Source organism: Suncus etruscus, chromosome 1 (genome assembly GCF_024139225.1).
Source record: "Suncus etruscus isolate mSunEtr1 chromosome 1, mSunEtr1.pri.cur, whole genome shotgun sequence".
NCBI classification, from domain to species: Eukaryota; Metazoa; Chordata; class Mammalia; order Eulipotyphla; family Soricidae; genus Suncus; species Suncus etruscus.
Window position 1 is genome coordinate 152,595,891 of NC_064848.1, and position 18,755 is coordinate 152,614,645.

At 37.5% G+C, this 18,755-nt stretch overlaps 1 protein-coding gene across 1 annotated transcript; it reads left to right on the plus strand.

Annotated features, from left to right (window-relative positions):
• Positions 1-1,374: 1,374 nt before the first annotated feature.
• Positions 1,375-2,310, plus strand: LOC126026133 (olfactory receptor 6B1). The gene has a single exon (XM_049785874.1). It carries the CDS (start codon positions 1,375-1,377, stop codon positions 2,308-2,310), a length of 936 nt encoding a protein of 311 aa, XP_049641831.1.
• Positions 2,311-18,755: the final 16,445 nt, after the last annotated feature.

Sequence of the window (18,755 nt, forward strand, 5' to 3'; positions counted from 1 at the left end):
TCTATCTTTGCTTATTAAGAAAGTTTCCTTGCAGTGACTCTTACCCAGTCTCCCAAGGACTCACAATCCTGGATAGGAAACCCAGACTTGATTTTCTCTGGGCAGCTTCTCTCTCCTTTCTGTGAGTCCAAACTTCCTTTCTTGCTCCTTTATTCTGAGATAAGAATTCCTTTCATATGCAGACTCATTTTCAGTATATGTAGTTTCAATTAAATTATTCTATTTATTCCATAGTGAGATACATAGAATGGATGCTTACATTTACAGAAAAGGAAATTTGATTTTAGTGGTTAAAAATTCAAGATCATAGAGATTAGTTTCAGATCTTGTACATGACAATATCCAAGTTTTGGGATAATTAAATGCATTCTCTTTGCAGTTCAAATTCTCACACAGCTACCATATTCACCTCTATCAAAGGTAGAGGAAAAGTCAGTAATGAGATGTGGAAGATATATAAATTGTAGAAAAGAACTTTCAGAGGTCTGGGTTCAGACTGACTGTAGAAACTAGACACATTCTTTGAACATTAAAATTAATGAACATAGTATAGAACATGGAAATTCTATACTGTTTTACATGAAGGCATCTGTGAATACAGTGCAGAACAGTAGACAGAACATGGACTTTAGGGCTGGAGCGATAGTACCAGCCTTTACCTTGCATGTGGCTTTCCAGGACGGACGGGCTCTGTTTGATCCCCGGCATCCTATATGGTCCCCCAAGCCAGGGGGGATTTCTGAGCTCATAGCCAGGAGTAACCTCTGAGCATCAGTGGGTGTGGCCCAAAAACAAACAAACAAACAAAAACAAAAAAACATGGGCTTTAGACTTCAATAGGACTCTTGTCTTGCTTTCAGAGAAAGTCTGATAATTTACTTATTAATTTAGCCAAGACAGTTTTTTCCCACCTGTGAAATGGATGTAATTCCATGCACAAAGAGGTTCTACTAGAGACCAAAACTCTAACAATCTAAACTTAAATGAGTCTGTTATACTGACAGGCCAGGGAACAAAGGGTGGTGGTATATGATGCACTGGAGGAACATTGGTGGAAGAAGGTCGACACTGGTGGTAGGAATGATCCTGGCTCATTGTATGTCTGAAATTCAACAATGAAGGACTTTGTAGATCACAATGGTTTGAATAAAATAAAATAAAAAATAATTTAATTATACACACACATTCAAACACACACACATACACACAAACACAATGTACCTAGAGTATGGTCTAGTCTGTATTTTATTACTAATAAACTCCATTGCTATTATTACTAGTTAGAAAAGACAAATCATAAAAGATTGCAACTGGACCAGATTCTGACCTAGTGATTATTTTCCCCCCAGGAGAGCTAAGACCTGTGTCTCCAACATGGAAGTAGAGAACCAGACACAAGTTACACACTTCATTCTGGTAGGGTTCCCTGGGAGTCCAGGCATGCGTGCATCAGTGTTCCTAATGTTTCTGGTGGCCTATATTCTGACAGTTGCTGAAAACGTCATCATCATCCTTTTGGTGCAGCAGAACCAGACCCTGCACAAGCCCATGTACTTCTTCCTGGCTAACTTGTCCTTCTTGGAGACCTGGTACATCTCTGTGACTGTGCCCAAGTTGCTGTTAAGCTTTTGGTCCACGAGTAATAGCATTTCCTTCACTCACTGTATGATACAACTTTATTTCTTCATTGCTCTCATGTGCACTGAATGTGTACTCTTGGCTGCCATGGCCTATGACCGCTATGTGGCCATCTGCCGACCACTCCACTACCCCACCATTATGAGCCATGGTCTTTGCTTCCGCCTAGCTTTCGGTTCCTGGGCCATTGGCTTTGGCATCTCCTTGGCTAAGATCTACTTCATCTCCCGCCTCAGTTTCTGTGGCCCCAATGTTATAAATCACTTCTTCTGTGACATCTCTCCAGTACTCAACCTCTCCTGCACAGACATGTCCCTAGCTGAGTTGGTGGACTTTATACTGGCATTGGTCATCTTTTTGTTCCCCCTTTCCATCACTACCCTGTCCTACGGATGCATTCTGGCCACTGTTGTACGTATGCCCACCGGAAAGCAGAAAGCCTTCTCAACATGTGCATCCCATCTTGTGGTCGTCACCATCTTCTATTCAGCCACTATTTTCATGTATGCCCGTCCACGAGCCATTCATGCCTTTAACATGAACAAAGTAATTTCCATTTTCTATGCCATTGTCACTCCTGCTCTTAACCCTTTCATCTATTGTCTGAGGAACCGAGAAGTCAAAGAGGCTCTGAAAAAACTGATCAACTGTGGGGCCATCACATCTATTTAACTAAGATTGATTAGAAAGAACTAATGTGCTTTGGTACAGGCCTTTAAATCTTCCAATCTTATTTACTTCATGCTTCAGATGGTTATTTCTTATGTTGGCAAGAAACCATCATATCTGCATCAACCTCAGACTTTTGGTGGTGTCCTGAGGTTTGCATATGTATAATGTGTGTGATCTATGCTCTAAAGATCATGATGTAGAAAAAGTTCAGTGGTCATGATTTGAAATTAGGTTTTTATGACAGTGAACAAAAATTTTCATTGAGTTTTGTGCATTAGAGATGATCATGAACAAGTTAGCTAATATAGAATTTAGCAAACATTCGGGTTTCCTGGGATCAATGTTTTTGATGAGTGCTTCCTGATTTCATAGGTTCCTCAAATACTATACTCTGGATGTTGTGCTTTGCCTGAAACTTGATGACAGAGACTAAAGACTACTCCATTGGCTCTCATAAAACTTTTGTTATTACCTGCTTTCCTTGCTTAAGTAGCTTTCTGCTTCAGATAGCTTGAGTGTCTTCTGTTATGTTCTCTGTACTTAAAAAATGCCTTAGAAAATTCTTTTTAGGGCCCGGAGAGATAGCACAACGGCGTTTGCCTTGCAAGCAGCTGATCCAGGACCAAAGGTGGTTGGTTCGAATCCCGGTGTCCCATATGGTCCCCCGTGCCTGCCAGGAGCTATTTCTGAGCGGACAGCCAGGAGTAACCCCTGAGCACCGCCGGGTGTGGCCCAAAAACCAAAAAAAAGAAAAAAGAAAATTCTTTTTAGTCTTCTGATATATTATTTGAAATTGCCTTACATTGAACTTCATATTTGCCTTTCAGATCACACAATGTTAGCTCATACCCTCTGGCAGATGAGTATAAGGCAGATTACAAATAAATATCAATTATTTTCTGACTGAAACTTGAGCCCATCAGTGTACCTTGCTTCTCAAGTACATCTCAATGTTCTCTGCCTTCATTTCACCTTTCTCTCCACTTCATCTGGTCTTCATTATGTTAGCATGAATATCACATACAAATAGCTATTCAATTTTGGGGTTTAGCAGATTTTTATTCTATGTCACAGATTTTCATTTCATGCATGCTTAATGTGCTGCATATTTACAGAATGCACAAATATAACTATGCTGTTTTCCAATGGTATAGAAAATATTCCTTACATTACATTTAATATAAGTCCATGTCAATGTCAGTAAAATTTAAATCTACTATAACAGTTTTAAATAGCCTGTTGTTAAGCATTTGCAATATGACCTAAGACAACACTTTCAAGTTAATTTTTGTTTTTTATTTGAAGAGGGATTAGTTGTTATTATAAGCTGTATCTTATACATTAAAATTAAACTGGGATGAAATGATTTTACAGCAGGTGCAGTGTTTACCTTGCATATGGCTGACCAGGTTTGATCCCCAGTATCCCATCTGTTCCTCTGAGTCTATCAGGAGTTATTCCTGAGTTCAGAGCCAGGAATAGTCCCTGAGCATTTCTGAGTATAACCCAACATTCCCCTACAATTAACCTTTAGAAAGTAAGTGATATTGATAAGGAAGGTAACAAAGGGAGACAGAGGTCAAAGCCCAGGTTTCTGACCCTGGTGCCTTGGGTATTTCATCATGGGATCCCCAGAGGGAAAGATGCTTCTTTTAGAAACCAAAGGTGAAAGCTAATTGTACAGAGACATGGAATCCTCAATTATCATGATTATGCCTGGTGAGTTGTTCAAAAACCAAACATGGACAAAACTAAAATGTAGACCTCAGGAAAAAAAACATTAACATGTGGATGACATTTTAGCTTTAGGAAATAAAGGGAAAGTTATGCTCATGATTGAAATAGCTTCACTTTTACTCCTAGGATATATTTTTCAAAATATTACAATGGTTTAATATGTAACATGTTATACATTTACTATAATATTGATTATATTATATAAATATCAATGTAAAATATTAATGATTATTAATTACTGATTTGAATATTAACATGTGAGTTATAATGTATGATATAATATATGATATAATATAATATAATTTAATATAATAATATAATATAAAATACAATATATTATATGTATTTCCATTTAGAACCTAGATACATGAAGAAATGTAATGACTTTCTGATATCATTAACTCAAAGCAATGGCGCATTGGGCTGTTAAATAGTACAGAGGTGTGGCTATTTGCCATGCATGCTGCTGACACCAGTTCAATCTCTGTTACCTCATATGGTCTCATAAGCAATGACAGGATTAATCCATAAACACAGAACTAGGAGTAGGTCCTGAGAACTACTGGAAGTGACCTCTAAGTAAAGAAAAGTAAGAAGTGAGCACAACTGAGTGGGGCCCCTAAACAAACAAACAAACAAAAAATCAAAAACAAAAATATAAAAACCCAAAGCTCCAACAAACAATGGTACATTCATAGAGAATTATAAAGTACATGCATGGAGAAGCCAGCATGTACTTTCAGCAGACACTTACAACAGAAATTAGTAAATGATGGGTAGCAAAACCAACTGTTTGCAGGCTATCTGATTTTTAGTCTCATATATATTTTTAATCCATGCCTTGAGCCAAGTCATCAAAATATCCTGATTATTCATATATAAAATAAGAGTAGCAATATTTGCTCTGCCTCTCCTATACTGTTTAGGATGGTAAAGTGATCATGCAAAAGACCTTGACAATCAAAGGAAGATCTGAAACAGTGTGGGATATCACTACACTGAAACTTGATTGGGTTTATGTTGAGAAAACTTGCTATAAGGCTATGTCTCATTGTTCTGTTTGTTAATACTGAACTCTATCTAGAGAGCTGCAAAAATAAGAGATTGTTGTTTCTTTGTTATTTCCCTTAAATAGGTAAAGAGGAGAGTGAATGTAGCACTGCTTCATAAATTCTATTTAACTGTATTCCAAAGGCAGATGGAAATCAATTATGCATTCCTGACCTCTTTATGAGAGCATCTATCTGCATGGATTAAACAAGGTTGAGTGTACAGATAAAAACAATGTTCTATCATGGTTAACAAAAGGATAACTTCTAGCAATGTGGTAGATAAATACAGAGTGCAGATACTTTTTCCATGCACAAATTTTAGCTTTGAGCAAGTCATAAAATTGGGTCAGCTTTGGGTTAGCTAACCACAGTATAGATTCTGATATTCAGTTTTAGGCATTTACCCAGAGCTCATGCCATTTGGGTTTAATTACTATTAAACTCATGGAAGTGTAACAAGCTCAATGGAAAATTTTATTTCATTAAAAATTAAAATTTTTCTTTTTAGTTTTTGGGCCACACCTGACAGCACTCAGGAGTTACTCCTAGCTCTGTGCTCAGAAATCTCTCCTTGCAGGTTCTTGGGGACCATATGGGATACCAGGATTCGAACCACCCTCCGTCCTGGATTGGCTGCATGCAAGGCAAATGTCCTCCCACAGCCCCAAATTTCAATATCATTTTTTTTTGGTTTTTAGGTAACACCTGGCAGCACTCAGGGGTTACTCCTGGCTCTACATTCAGAAATTGCTCATGGCAGGCTGGGGACCATATGGGATGCGAGGATTTGAACCACCATCCTTCTGCATGCAAGGCAAATGCCCTACCTCCATGCTATCTCTCCAGCCCCAAATTTCTATATCTTAATTGCATGCATAATACCAAAGCTTTCTCATTTTAATGTTTAATTTCCTAGTAACTAGGATTTGTTTTAACTTTAAGGTATCCCACATCATTTGCCATATATTTTAAGTGTTCATATTAATGTAATTAATAACTATTGAGAACATATTCTGTATTTAGCATAATTTAATAGGTATAATTATTTAATTCAAAGGCTATAATATTTAATTTCAAAGTTACAAAAATAAAAAACACAATTTGGAGTGTGTTGGGCCATACTTGGCAGTGCTCAAGGGTTATTCCCGGCTCTGTACTCAGAAATCTCTCCTGGCAGGCTCGGGCGACCATATGGGATGCCAGGGTTCTAACCCAGGTCTGTCCTGGATCAACCACGTGCAAGAAAAATGCCCTACAGCTGTTCTATCACTCTGGCTTCCAAAACCACAATTTTTGTACCCTTGTTAGTAGGACCAGATAAAATATAATATAGTTATACAAGCATAGCAAATTGATGTATTTCAGAGACATGATCATATCCTTAACTTGGAACCTTTGTTAATTAGACTTTGTAAAGAAGTTAAGAATCTCTTTAAAAATTTTTATTCATTTGAGGTCCTATGATTTACAGTATTGTTATTAATGGTTTGTAATGCACATAATTTTAAGTTAAAGCCTGCTCTTCAAGCCAAGTTTTATACTTTAAACTATAAAAACAGTTCACTTGCTTATCTATGTTTTTTTGTGTGTGTTTATATCTGTTCTGGGGAAGTCTGTGTTCTCTCTTTGACACACTTCCTCTCTGTCTCCTCTCACATCTTTCTAAGCATGCTTTACTCAATAAAAACTACTGCTTCACTAAAGCAAATAAAAATTCCAAGTTAAAAATTTTAAAAGAGGGGCCGGGCGGTGGCGCTGGAGGTAAGGTGCCTGCCTTGCCTGCGCTAGCCTAGGATGGACCGCGGTTCGATCCCCCAGCGTCCCATATGGTCCCCCAAGCCAGGAGCAACTTCTGAGCTCATAGCCAGAAGTAACCCCTGAGAGTCACAGGGTGTGGCCCAAAAACCAAAAAAAAAAAAATCTTAAAAGAACATTTTGTTGTATTGGTAAATAAAGTTTAATGTAAGTTTAATGTAAAACTTCTTATAAGAAAAGGAAACAAGGAAAAGCTAGAGAAGACATGTTAGGGGTGCTCCTCTAAGCCAATGCATTTTTGGAGCCCCTAAAACTGGAGGAAAATATTCTTCCCCAGAAATTCCAAAGGGAGTATTGTACCTGAATTTTGAATTTCTGCCTTCCAATTACAAAATAAGTTTATTGCTTTAAGTCATCAACTAAACTAAAATGATTCTTTAATATAGCAGTCCTAGGAAGTTAGTATTAATGCTAATTCAGTGGATAGTAAATGCAATAGCAGAGAAATTGTATGGTAGGTTAAGAGAAAGTGTTAGGAGAGACTTGACAATGGTTCAATGGCTGTTTTTATTTAATAATTTTTTAATTTTATTTTATTATTTTTATCTTTATTTAAACAACATGATTACAAATATGATTGTAGTTGTATGAATTCAGTCATTTAAAGAACAACCCCCTTCACCAGTGCAACATTCCCACCACCAATGTCCCAAATCTCCCTCATCCCCACACCACCCACACCTGTACTCGAGACAGGCTTTCTACTTCCCTCATTCATTCACATTGTTATGATAGTTCTCATTGTAGTTTTTCTCTAATAACACTCATCACTCTTTGTGGTGAGTTTCATGTCATGAGCTGCACCAACCAGACCTCATCTCTTTTGTCTCTGAGAATTATTGCAAAAATATCTCTTGTTTTCCTTAGATGAGTGAGACTATTCTGTGTCTATTTCTCTCCATCTGACTTATTTTACTCAGCATAATAGATTTCATGTACATCCATGTATAAGAAAATTTCATGACTTCATCTCTCCTGACAACTGTATAATATTCCACTGTGTATATGTACCACAGTTTCTTTAGCCATTCATCTGTTGAAGGGCATCTTGGTTGTTTCCAGAGTCTGTTTATTGTAAATAGTGCTGCAATGACTATAGGTGTGAGGAAAGGATTTTTGTATTGTATTTTGTGTTCTTCCCTAGGAGTGGTATAGCTGGATCATATGGGACTTCAATTTCCAGTTTTTGGAAGAATCTCCATATCGCTTTCCATAAAGGTTGGACTAGATGGCATTCCCACCAGCAGTGAAAAAGAGTTCCTTTCTCTCCACATCCTCGCCAGCACTGCTTGTTTACCTTCTTTGTGATGTGTGCCTATCTCAGTGGTGTGAGATAGTACCTCGTAGTTGTTTTGATTTGCATCTCCCTAAAGATTAGTGATGTAGAGCATCTTTCCATGTGTCTTTTGGCCATTTGCATTTCTTCTTTTACAAAGTGTCTGTTCATTTCTTCTACCCATTTTTTGATGGGGTTAGATGTTTTTTTCTTATAAAGTTCTGTCAATACCTTGTATATTTTGGATAATATTCCCTTACCTGATGGGTACTGGGTGAATAATTTCTCCCACTCAGTAGGTGGTTTTTGTATTCTGGTCACTATCTCCTTTGGGGTGCAGAAGCTTCTCAGCTTAATATAGTCCCATCTGTTTATCTCTGCTTCCACTTGTTTGGAGAATGCTGTTTTCTCCTTAAAGATGCCTTTAGTCTCAATGTCATGGAGTGTTTTACCTACATGTTGTTCTATATACCTTAAAGTTTAAGGTATGATATCAAGGCCTTTAATCCATGTGGATTTTACCTTCATACATGGTGTTAGCTCGGGATCTGAGTTCACTTTTTTTGTAAGTGGCTAACCGGTTGTGCCCCCAAGCCAGGAGGCATTTCTGAGCCCAGAGCCAGGAGTAACTCCTGGGCACTGCCTGCTGTGCCCCCCCAAAAAAGCAAAATAAAATAAAATAAATGCTATATGTTAACCGATATAGTTGGTTGCCTCTCATAGTGCTTTTCTAACTGGAACTAGTGTGTGAGATTGTCAAAATACCTCATACCATAGTCTAAGATGAAAGAAAGCAATCATGCAAGAGATAATAAATTTGATTGAAGCCTATGCTGGGTTTGTATCTATGAAAGAGAAGGTCTAAAGGAAGACAGGAAGATATTTCAAAACTTTGTATTGAATCTTAGCAGGTATGACCCAATTAAAAGAAAAGTAAGGATGAAACATACCTGTGGATACAGAGGCAGAATAGGCTAAGGCTCAAGGGAAAAGCACACTTCTAAAATAAAATGGCACAATCTATAGAAAAATTAAAAAACTGTCTTGCCTTCTTATGAGCCGAAAGATGTATGGTTTTGTTTTGGGCCACACATAGCAGTACCCATGGCTTAATAAAATAAGACAATAATAAAAAGAAGACAAGAATAGGTAAATAAAATATTAATCAAATCAAGATCAGATAGTGAAACAAGTTTGAGAGAAGAGAGGCAATTTTCCCTTTAATTTGCTTTTTCCACTCTGTGTACTAGGAATCTCATATGAAAATTGAATAATAACTATTAAAATATTATTTTCCTTTTGTTCACTGCCAGATCGTTTGGAGATTCAAAAGTATCTGTGGATTAGGTAGCTTTTCTCTCAGCTATGTAACAAAGGGAAATCATTCATTCTGAATGTACAATATAGGTAACTTAAGAATCCTGTTATATAAATAGAAGGTGCATGGAGCAGAAGTCTTCCAAACAGCACGAAAGCACCAAGGGGAGAGTAAATGAACCTGTACAGAGTCTATAGTTAATCTCATGACAATATACTCCAAGGGTGGAGAAACCCTGTAGCTCTTAGGCCAAGGGAATTCCTTTTTGAATGACCCCAATATTTACTGTGCCTGTGCAGGAGGGAAAAAAAGCACAAAACAATTTTTCTTCTTTTTTTTATTTGTCTATCTAGTTTTTTGTCGATTTCATTGTTTTGATGTGGTTATTGAAGTTGTTGTCTCCATTTATATTTATATATTTATCTTCTTTCTTTCTTTTCTTTTTTTATGTGCTTTGCCATGTTTTATTTCAAGATCATGGCTTTTATGTGGTGCTTACCTTTATTGTTGGAGTGCTCACTGGATATTTTATTTGACACTTCTTTTTGTACTGTTGGGGTGATTCACCTTTTTCCCCTTCATCTCTCAAACCGATGATGAGAGCCTCTAGAAGGACTCCGCCCATTTTCAGCGTTTTTGATTTTTACCCCAGTTTATTACTTTTCTCTTCTTCAAACAAAACCATGCAACTTTATCTATCTAGTCCCACCTCCCAGTTACAGGAGAAAATAAGGGAGCTACCAAGACCAAACAGGTGTAAGACCACTAAGTAGCAAGTTAAGCACAGAGGAGACCACGTTTTCTTGCAGCCCCGGGGGTGAGGGAGGAAGATATGGGAGGTAGGATGGGAATGGAGGTGTAGGAAGAACAAATCAGTGATGGGAATCCCCTGATATTAATATGTACCTAAAATATTATTGTCAACAATATGTAAGCCACTATGATCAAAATAAAAATTATATTAATAATAAAAATAAATAGAAGGTGCATAATGGATTGTTTGATATAAAAATAATGAATCATTAGATGGTCAGGCCACCTTCCTCAGCCTTTCTTTTTTTTGGGTGAAGGTTGTCATGGTAACAGCAGAGCTCAGAACTGTTGAAGCTAAAGCAGCTACTACAACATAAAACATATCTAACATTGGGGTTGTTTCCCTTTGCACCCTTACTTAGCCTGAGTTCTTAAAATAATTCATAGTGTGCTGAGAACATATTATCAATGAAAATATCATAAGCAAAAAATGAAAGTAAGACTATTGCACTTAAGAAGTTTATATGGGGGGCCGGCGAGGTGGCTCTAGAGGTAAGGTGTATGCCTTACAAGCGCTAGCCAAGGAAAGGACCACGGTTCGAACCCCCGGTGTCCCACATGGTCCCCCCAAGCCAGGGGCAATTTCTGAACACGTAGCCAGGAGTAACCCCTGAGCATCTAACGGTTGTGGCCTGAAAAACCAAAAAAAAAAAAAAGAAGTTTATATGGGGGGCTGGAGAGATAGCAAGGAGGTAAAGCATTTGCCTTGCATGCAGAAGGACGGTGGTTCGAATCCCGGCATCCCATATGGTCCCCCGAGCCTTCCAGGAGCGATTTCTGAGCGTAGAGCCAGGAGTAACCCCTGAGCATTGATGGGTGTGGCCCAAAAAACAAAAAGAAGAAGAAGAAGAAGAAGAAGAAGAAGAAGAAGAAGAAGAAGAAGAAGAAGAAGAAGAAGAAGAAGAAGAAGAAGAAGAAGAAGAAGAAGAAGAAGAAGAAGAAGAAGAAGAAGAAGAAGAAGAAGAAGAAGAAGAAGAAGAAGAAGAAGAAGAAGAAGAAGAAGAAGAAGAAGAAGTAGTAGTAGTAGTAGTTGTAGTTTTTGTTTATATGGGAGTGAATGTAGTACCTATTTTTTATAATCTTCCTTTTGTCTCTGTTCTCTCTTTAACACCCTTACACTCTTTATCTTCTTTCACATTTTTCTAAGCATGTTTCACTTTTTCCAAGCAAAATGGTTCACCCAGTCTAGTGAAAATTCTACTAGACTCTATCATACTCCTCTTTGAAAGTCTGTCTCCATACAAAGATGAGCTCTTTAGACTTGATTCTAAGCTCTCTGCAATGTACCTTCCTAAATTTCTGGTCTCAGCGTCCACTTCCCCAATATCTGGGGCTAAAATCCTTAACAAGCAATTCATGCTCTCAATTTTCTTAGAGGCTACCTTCAGTCTATTTCTAAGTTTGAAACATTCTTTCTTCTCAAGTTCTGTGATTAGTTTGTTTGTTTGTTTGTTTGTTTTATTTCAATTTAGGCAGCACACCCAGAAATTTTACTCACTAGTTCCTCCCTCACATGTTGCAGCACAGTCAACTGTCCTTCACTTTTCTGAGCTCAGAGGAGCAGAAATTTTTACTTCTCATATAATCTCTCTGACTCTAGTGTTTATCATGTTACTTGCATATAGGTCATATCCAATAAACAAAACTTTACTAAACTAAAAAGAGTTTTGCTTCTGGATTAAACTAAAGGAATCAAGAAATGTCTTGATATTTCTCTAATCCAGTTCTAAATGACTTGAAATGTTCCTTAAGAAATTCAACATGGACTAGAGAGATAGTACAGTAGGTAAATGTCTTGTTTGCATGGAGTCAACCTGGGTTTTATCCCCCAGCAACCCATATGGCCCTTACTAGGCACTACCAGGAGTGACCCCTGAGCACAAAGCCAAGAGTATGTCCTGAGTAGCACCAAGAGCCTCAAAACAAAACAAAAGTAACCCCAATTTTATACATGATTCTCTGTTACTTAAATACTTAATAAAGCCCCAATTCTGGATCATTTACTTTAGATGGTGCTACAAGAATAACCCTCAGGCATCAAATCTAGAAACTTTGAAAATAATCAGCAAAAGGGCAACAGAAACTTCTGTTGCTTGGAAGAGAAAAAGGGTTTTACATAGCTGAGAGAAAAGCTACCTAAGCCACAGGCCACAGATACTTTTGTATCTCCAAAGAGAAAGAGAGAGAGAGAGAGAGAGAGAGAGAGAGAGAGAGAGAGAGAGAGAGAGAGAGAGAGAGAGATTATACTGTCAGCTCCTGAACTCAAGATGCTCCAAAATCACTTGTTTCTTTTTTCATCACTCACAGAAACAAAGCTAACCCTAGGTTTCTCTAAGGTATCCTGTTGTTTGTTTTTTTTGTTGTTTTTTTTTTTTTGTCTTTAATGTCATTGTCTCTCCTGCTCATCCACCCTTCTCTTGGTTCCTTATATTCATTATTTTGATAGCTACCTTTCCTCTTTAAATCATCATTAGCACTCATGTGAATGCATTAGTTTTCTTGGAACCATTTAAGTGGCTGCCCTTCTACTCTCATCATAGAACCACATCACCAAAAATTTATCTTTCAAAAAAGAGCTATAAAGTATCATTGACACTCAAAATGGTACATATTAAATGTATACAGCTTGAAATTTTCAGAAATAAGAGCAACTCATGAAACCATCTCTTGGTATGCTCTTATCACACAGTGCTTCATGATTAGAATATTTTTCAATTTTTAAAATATTTTATTTACTTTATTTAAATACAGTGGCAACAAGGTGTTCATAATAGAGCTGGGTTTTTTTTCCCAAAGTTACAAAGTTGTTTGTTATTGAGTTTCAGTCATTCAATATGGAACACCCTTCACCAGTGCACATTTACTTCCACCAATGTTCCCAGTTTCCCTCCCACCTTTCCCCTTCCCTCTCCCTTGCCTGCCTCTGTGACAGATGTTTTTCTTCTTTCTCTTTCTCATTAGAAAAGTTTTTAAATGTTATAGCTTCTCCTAGAAAGACTGTATGCTCTCACTTAAAAATGGAACCTAAAAAATACTCAATTATCAGAAGCTAAAAGAAGATAGGAGACTGACAGAAAAAATGAAGGGCGTGAGGATCAAAAGATTCAAAGTTTTTAGGTTATATAATACTAGTTCTAGGGGTCAGAGCTATGGTACCATGGGTAAGGTGCTCGATTTGCTTCTGGCCACCCCCAGTTGTATGTTTGATATTACATATAACACCACCAGGCATATTAATCCCAGAGTACAGAGCAGGAATAGCCCCTGAACATAGGGTATCCCTTACCTGCTACCTTCAAAAAGAAATAAGAAAAGGAAAAGAAGGTCTGTCAATCTAAGACACAACTTTCACTATTGTTAGCCTTTCACGATAATGCTGCACATATAGTTAAGTTTTTCTTAGATGAAAGATCTGATGTGTTTTGCTATAGTAATGTTATTGTATAGTTATAGTGTTTTGCAATAGTAATGATAATAGTATTAATTGTGATGACATGAGAAAATTGGGAGCTCGATTTCCAGTTTTTGGAGGAATCTCCATATCGCTTTCCATAAAGGTTGAACTAGACGGCATTCCCACCAGCAGTGGATAAGAGTTCCTTTCTCCCCACATCCCCGCCAACACTGTTGTTAAATCGAGCTCCCATATGATCCAGCTATACCACTCCTAGGAATATACCCTAGGAACACAAAAATACAATACAAAAACCCCTTCCTTACACCTATATTCATTGCAGCTCTATTTACCATAGCAAGACTCTGGAAACAACCAAGATGCCCTTCAACAGACGAATGGCTAAAGAAACTGTGGTACATATACACAATGGAATATTATGCAGCTGTCAGGAGAGATAAAGTCATGAAATTTTCCTATACATGGATGTACACAGAATCTATTATGCTGAGTGAAATAAGTCAGAGAGAGAGAGAAAAACGCAGAATGGTCTCACACATTTATGGGTTTTAAGAAAAATGAAAGACATTCTTGCAATAATAACTTTCAGACACAAAAGAGAAAAGAGCTGGAAGTTCCAACTCACCTCAGGAAGCTCATCACAAAGAGTGATGAGTTTAGTTGGATAAATAACTACATTTTGAACTGTCCTAATAATGAGAATGTATGAGGGAAATTGAGAACCTGTTAGGAGTACAGGCGGGGGTCGGGTGGGGAGGAGGGAGACTTGGGACATTGGTGATGGGAATGTTGCACTGGTAAAAAAAAAAAAAAAAAGAAAGAAAGGAAACACAAAGGGACTAAAAAAAAAAAAATTGGGGGAGGTCATGAATACACCAAACTTCTCTAACATAAAGCAGTATGTGATAAAGGCTTTTTTTTTCTTGACATACTGAATGAAATTCAGTTACCTTAGTTTGACAGTTAATATCCTTCTACAGGCTATTTTATGGTCTCACAAAAGAAGGCCATCTATAATCCAAAATTCATCGGAAAAATAATACCAGATCCCAGAAAACCACAACTCATTTCTATACTTAAGTAACATCTTCACTCTGAGACTTCCTAATTTTCACTTGCATTATTATACTTACTTAATTTACAGGTTGCATTTACACTTCATCCCATTTGTAAAGTGTGAAGTTACTATCCTCCTTATCTGTAGAACAGTAAGCACAGCATGAATCTGGTAAATACAGTATTTGGGACTGATTGCACCAGCATTTTTACCTCATATAACATTTTGAGGACTACTGATTGCTATTTCTTAGCAGATATTTGCCCTGTTTAAAAAAAAAAAAAGTCCAGGGCCCGGAGAGATAGCACAGTGGCGTTTGCCTTGCAGGCGGCCAATCCAGGACCAAAGGTGTTTGGTTCGAATCCCGGTGTCCCATATGGTCCCCCGGGCCTGCCAGGAGCTATTTCTGAGCAGACAGCCAGGAGTAACCCCTGAGCACTGCCGGGTGTGACCCAAAAACCAAAAACCAAAAAAAAAAAAAAGTCCAGAAAGCAATCATGATACATTATTTTTATAAATTTTAACTTTCATAAATTTTATAAATTTTAACTTTGACTTTTATGAATTATTCATTCTACAAGTCATTTAACACTTTTCTTTCTTTCCTTTTTGCCTTTTGGGTGGTATACTCTGTGATGCTTAGGGCTTACTCCTGGCTCTGCATTCAGGAAGTACTCGTGATAGTTCTTTGGAGAAACCCAAGGATAAAATCCAGTTGACATCATGCAAAGCAAGTACCTGATGCTCTTTCTCTCTGTCTCTTTCTGTCTGTCTGTCTCTCTGTGTCTCTCTCTCTCCACTCTCTTCTCTCTCTCCTCTCTCTCTCCTCCCTCTCTCTCTCCTCTCTCTTCTTTCTCCTCCCTCGCTCTCTCCTCTCCCCTCTCTCCTCTCCTCTCTCTCTTCTCTCTCTCTTCTCTCTCTCCTCTCTTCTCTCTCTGTCCTCTCTGTCCTCTCTCTCTCTGTCCTCTCTCTCTCTGTCCCCTCTCTCTCTCTGTCTCTCTCTGTCTCTCTCTCTGTCTCTCTCTCTGTCTCTCTCTGTCTCTCTCTCTCTGTCTCTCTCTCTCTGTCTCTCTCTCTCTGTCTCTCTCTCTGTCTCTCTCTCTGTCTCTCTCTCTCTGTCTCTCTCTCTCTCTGTCTCTCTCTCTCTCTGTCTCTCTCTCTCTCTCTCTCTCTCTCTCTCTCTCTCTCTCTCAGACTTCCCTGGAGGTGCTAAGGAGCTACTCCCAGCTTGCTGCTTATGGTAGGGAATGAAATGGGGAGAGGTGCTATTTCTTTTGAAGGTAATTAGGGAACATATGTGGTACCTGAAATAGAACTTAGGGCTCCTGCCTTGGAAACAAGTGCCTAAGACCTATTGAGCAGCTCTCAGGCGCTTTACATTTTTCTTAAATAATATTTATTTGGTGTTAGTACCATCTAGTGGAGAATATGAATAATGCTCAAAGGTTAAATTGGCATTAAGAATTAGCACATCAAAAAAACAAAAGTGGGGCCAAAGTGGTGGTGCAGAGCGGTAAGGCACCTGCCTTGCTGGTGCTAGCCTAGGATAGACGGCGATTCTATCCCCTGGCATCCCACATGGTCCCCAAAGCCAGGAGCTATTTCTGAGCACATAGCCAGGAGTAACCTCTGAGCATCACCTGTTATGGCCCAAAACCAAAAAAAAAAAAAAATTAAAAAGAACGATGATGTAATACAATAAGGACAGAGAATTATTTAGGGACAGTGAGCAAGATATTTAGAGTGAACCAGTTTAAGTGAAATCAAGGATGCTCTCCAAAATGTGTGCCTATATTGCCATTTGTTATAAGAAGATGAATAATGATCTATACATTTGAACCAAAGAATAGAATCAGTGTTGTGAATACATTCAGAGGCAAAATTTTATAGTTAGTAATTTAAACTTTTTAAGTAAAATTTTTGTATTTTTTACATTTCTATATTACATATTTTTATCATCAGAAAAAGATGCTTTCAAAACTGATTATAATAAAAGGCTTTTCACATTTTATTTTTAAAAGATATATATTTATATAGCAAAATTTTAATAATTTAAAAATAAATTTAAAAATAAAATTTATATTTTATTTATAGTGAAACAGGTCTCTGACTTCCACACATTGTGGAATAGATTTGGATTTCATAAAGATATAGCCATGGAATATATGAACTGAATTTAATTGTTTTCCACAATTCTATGGGTCAGAGCTATGGTACCATGGGTAAAGCTTCAGAACATTTCTTATATAATCTATTTTTACATTATTGTATTTTTAAACACTTAAGCATTTTTGAAAATTAATCATTTTAATTGATCACCATGAGATTCACCGCCACAAAGTTGTTCAGATTGAATTCAGTCATACAATGTCCCAACACTCATTCCTTCACCAGTGCACATTTCCTGACACCAATGTCCCCCGTTTTGTTCCTGCCACTCCAAAGCCAATCTCTATTGCAGACATTTTTTTTACATCTAAGATATACAAGGTACTGACAGAAGGTACTGACAAGAAAAACATCATCTAATCCCATCCCAAAATGGAAGAATAAATGAATAGACACTTCCTCCAGGAAGAGATACCAGGAAGATGGCCAAAGGCACATGAAAAAATACTCCAAATCACTAATCATCAGGGAGATGCAAATCAAAACATCAATGAGATACCATCTCATGCCACAGAGACTTGCACCCATCATAAAGAACAAGAGCAATCAGTGCTGGTGGGGATGTGGAAAGAAAGAAACTCTCATTCTCTGCTAGTGGGATTTCCGTCTAATCCAGCTTTTATCTGATGCAGCAATACTAGTAGGGATAGAAGTATCCCCAAAACACAATTCAAAAATGCCCTCTGCATGCCTATATTCATTGCAGCACTATTTAAAATGGCCGGGTTAGTACCTTGTATATTTTGGATATTAGCCCCTGATCTGATGGGTATTGGGTAAATAGTTTCTCCCATTCTGTGGATGGCTTTTGTATCCAAGGCACTATTTCCTTTGAGGTGCAGAAGTTTCTCAGTTTAATATAGTCCCATCTGTTTATCTGTGCTTCCACTTGTTTGGAGAATGCAGTTTCCTCCTTAAAAATGCCTTTAGTCTCAGTCATGTATGTGTTGTTCTATATACCTTATGGTTTCATGCCTGATATGAAGGTCTTAATCTATTTGGATTTGATCTTTATGCATGGTGTTAGATGGGGGTCTGAGTTTGCTTTTTTTTTTTTTTGCAAGTGGCTAACCAGTTGCACCAACACCACTTGTTGAAGAGTCTTTTCTTGCTTTCTTGCTCCATTTTGGTTTTCTTGCCTCTTTATCAAAGATTAGTTGATTGTATGCCTGGGGAACATTCTCTGAATAAACAAGTCTGATCTGAGGATCTGTCTTTATTCCAATACCATCCTGTTTTAATAGTTATTGCTTTGTAATACATTTTAAAATTGGGGAAAGTAATGCCTCCCATATTTCTTTTTCCAAGGATTTCTTTAGCTATTCATACTTGTTTATTGTTCCAAATAAATTTCAGAAGTGTTTGATCCACTTCTTTGAAGAATGTCAATGGTATCTTTAGAGGGGTTGAATTAAATCTGTACAATGCTTTGGGGAGTATTGCATTTTAATGATATTAATACTGCCAATCCATGAGCAGAGTATGAGTTTCCATTTCCTTGTGTCCTCTCTTATTTTTTGAAACAAGCTTTTGTAGTTTTCTTTGTATAGGTCCCTCACCTCTTTAGTTAAGTTTACTCCAAGATATTTGTTTGTGTGGCACTAATGTGAATGGGATTGTTTTCTCTATGTCCTTTTCTTCTCTATCATTATTAGTGTATAAGAAAGCAGTTGACTTTTGAGTGTTACTTTTGTAACCTGCCATTTTGCTATGTTTCTCGAAGCTTTCTGGAAAAATATTCAGGGTTTTCTAAATATAGTATCATGTCATCTGCATACAGTGAGAGCTTGACT

Excerpts from the sequence above, each read along its gene's own strand:
- LOC126026133 (XM_049785874.1), top strand. The coding sequence starts at position 1,375 with ATGGAAGTAGAGAACCAGACACAAGTTACACACTTCATTCTGGTAGGG.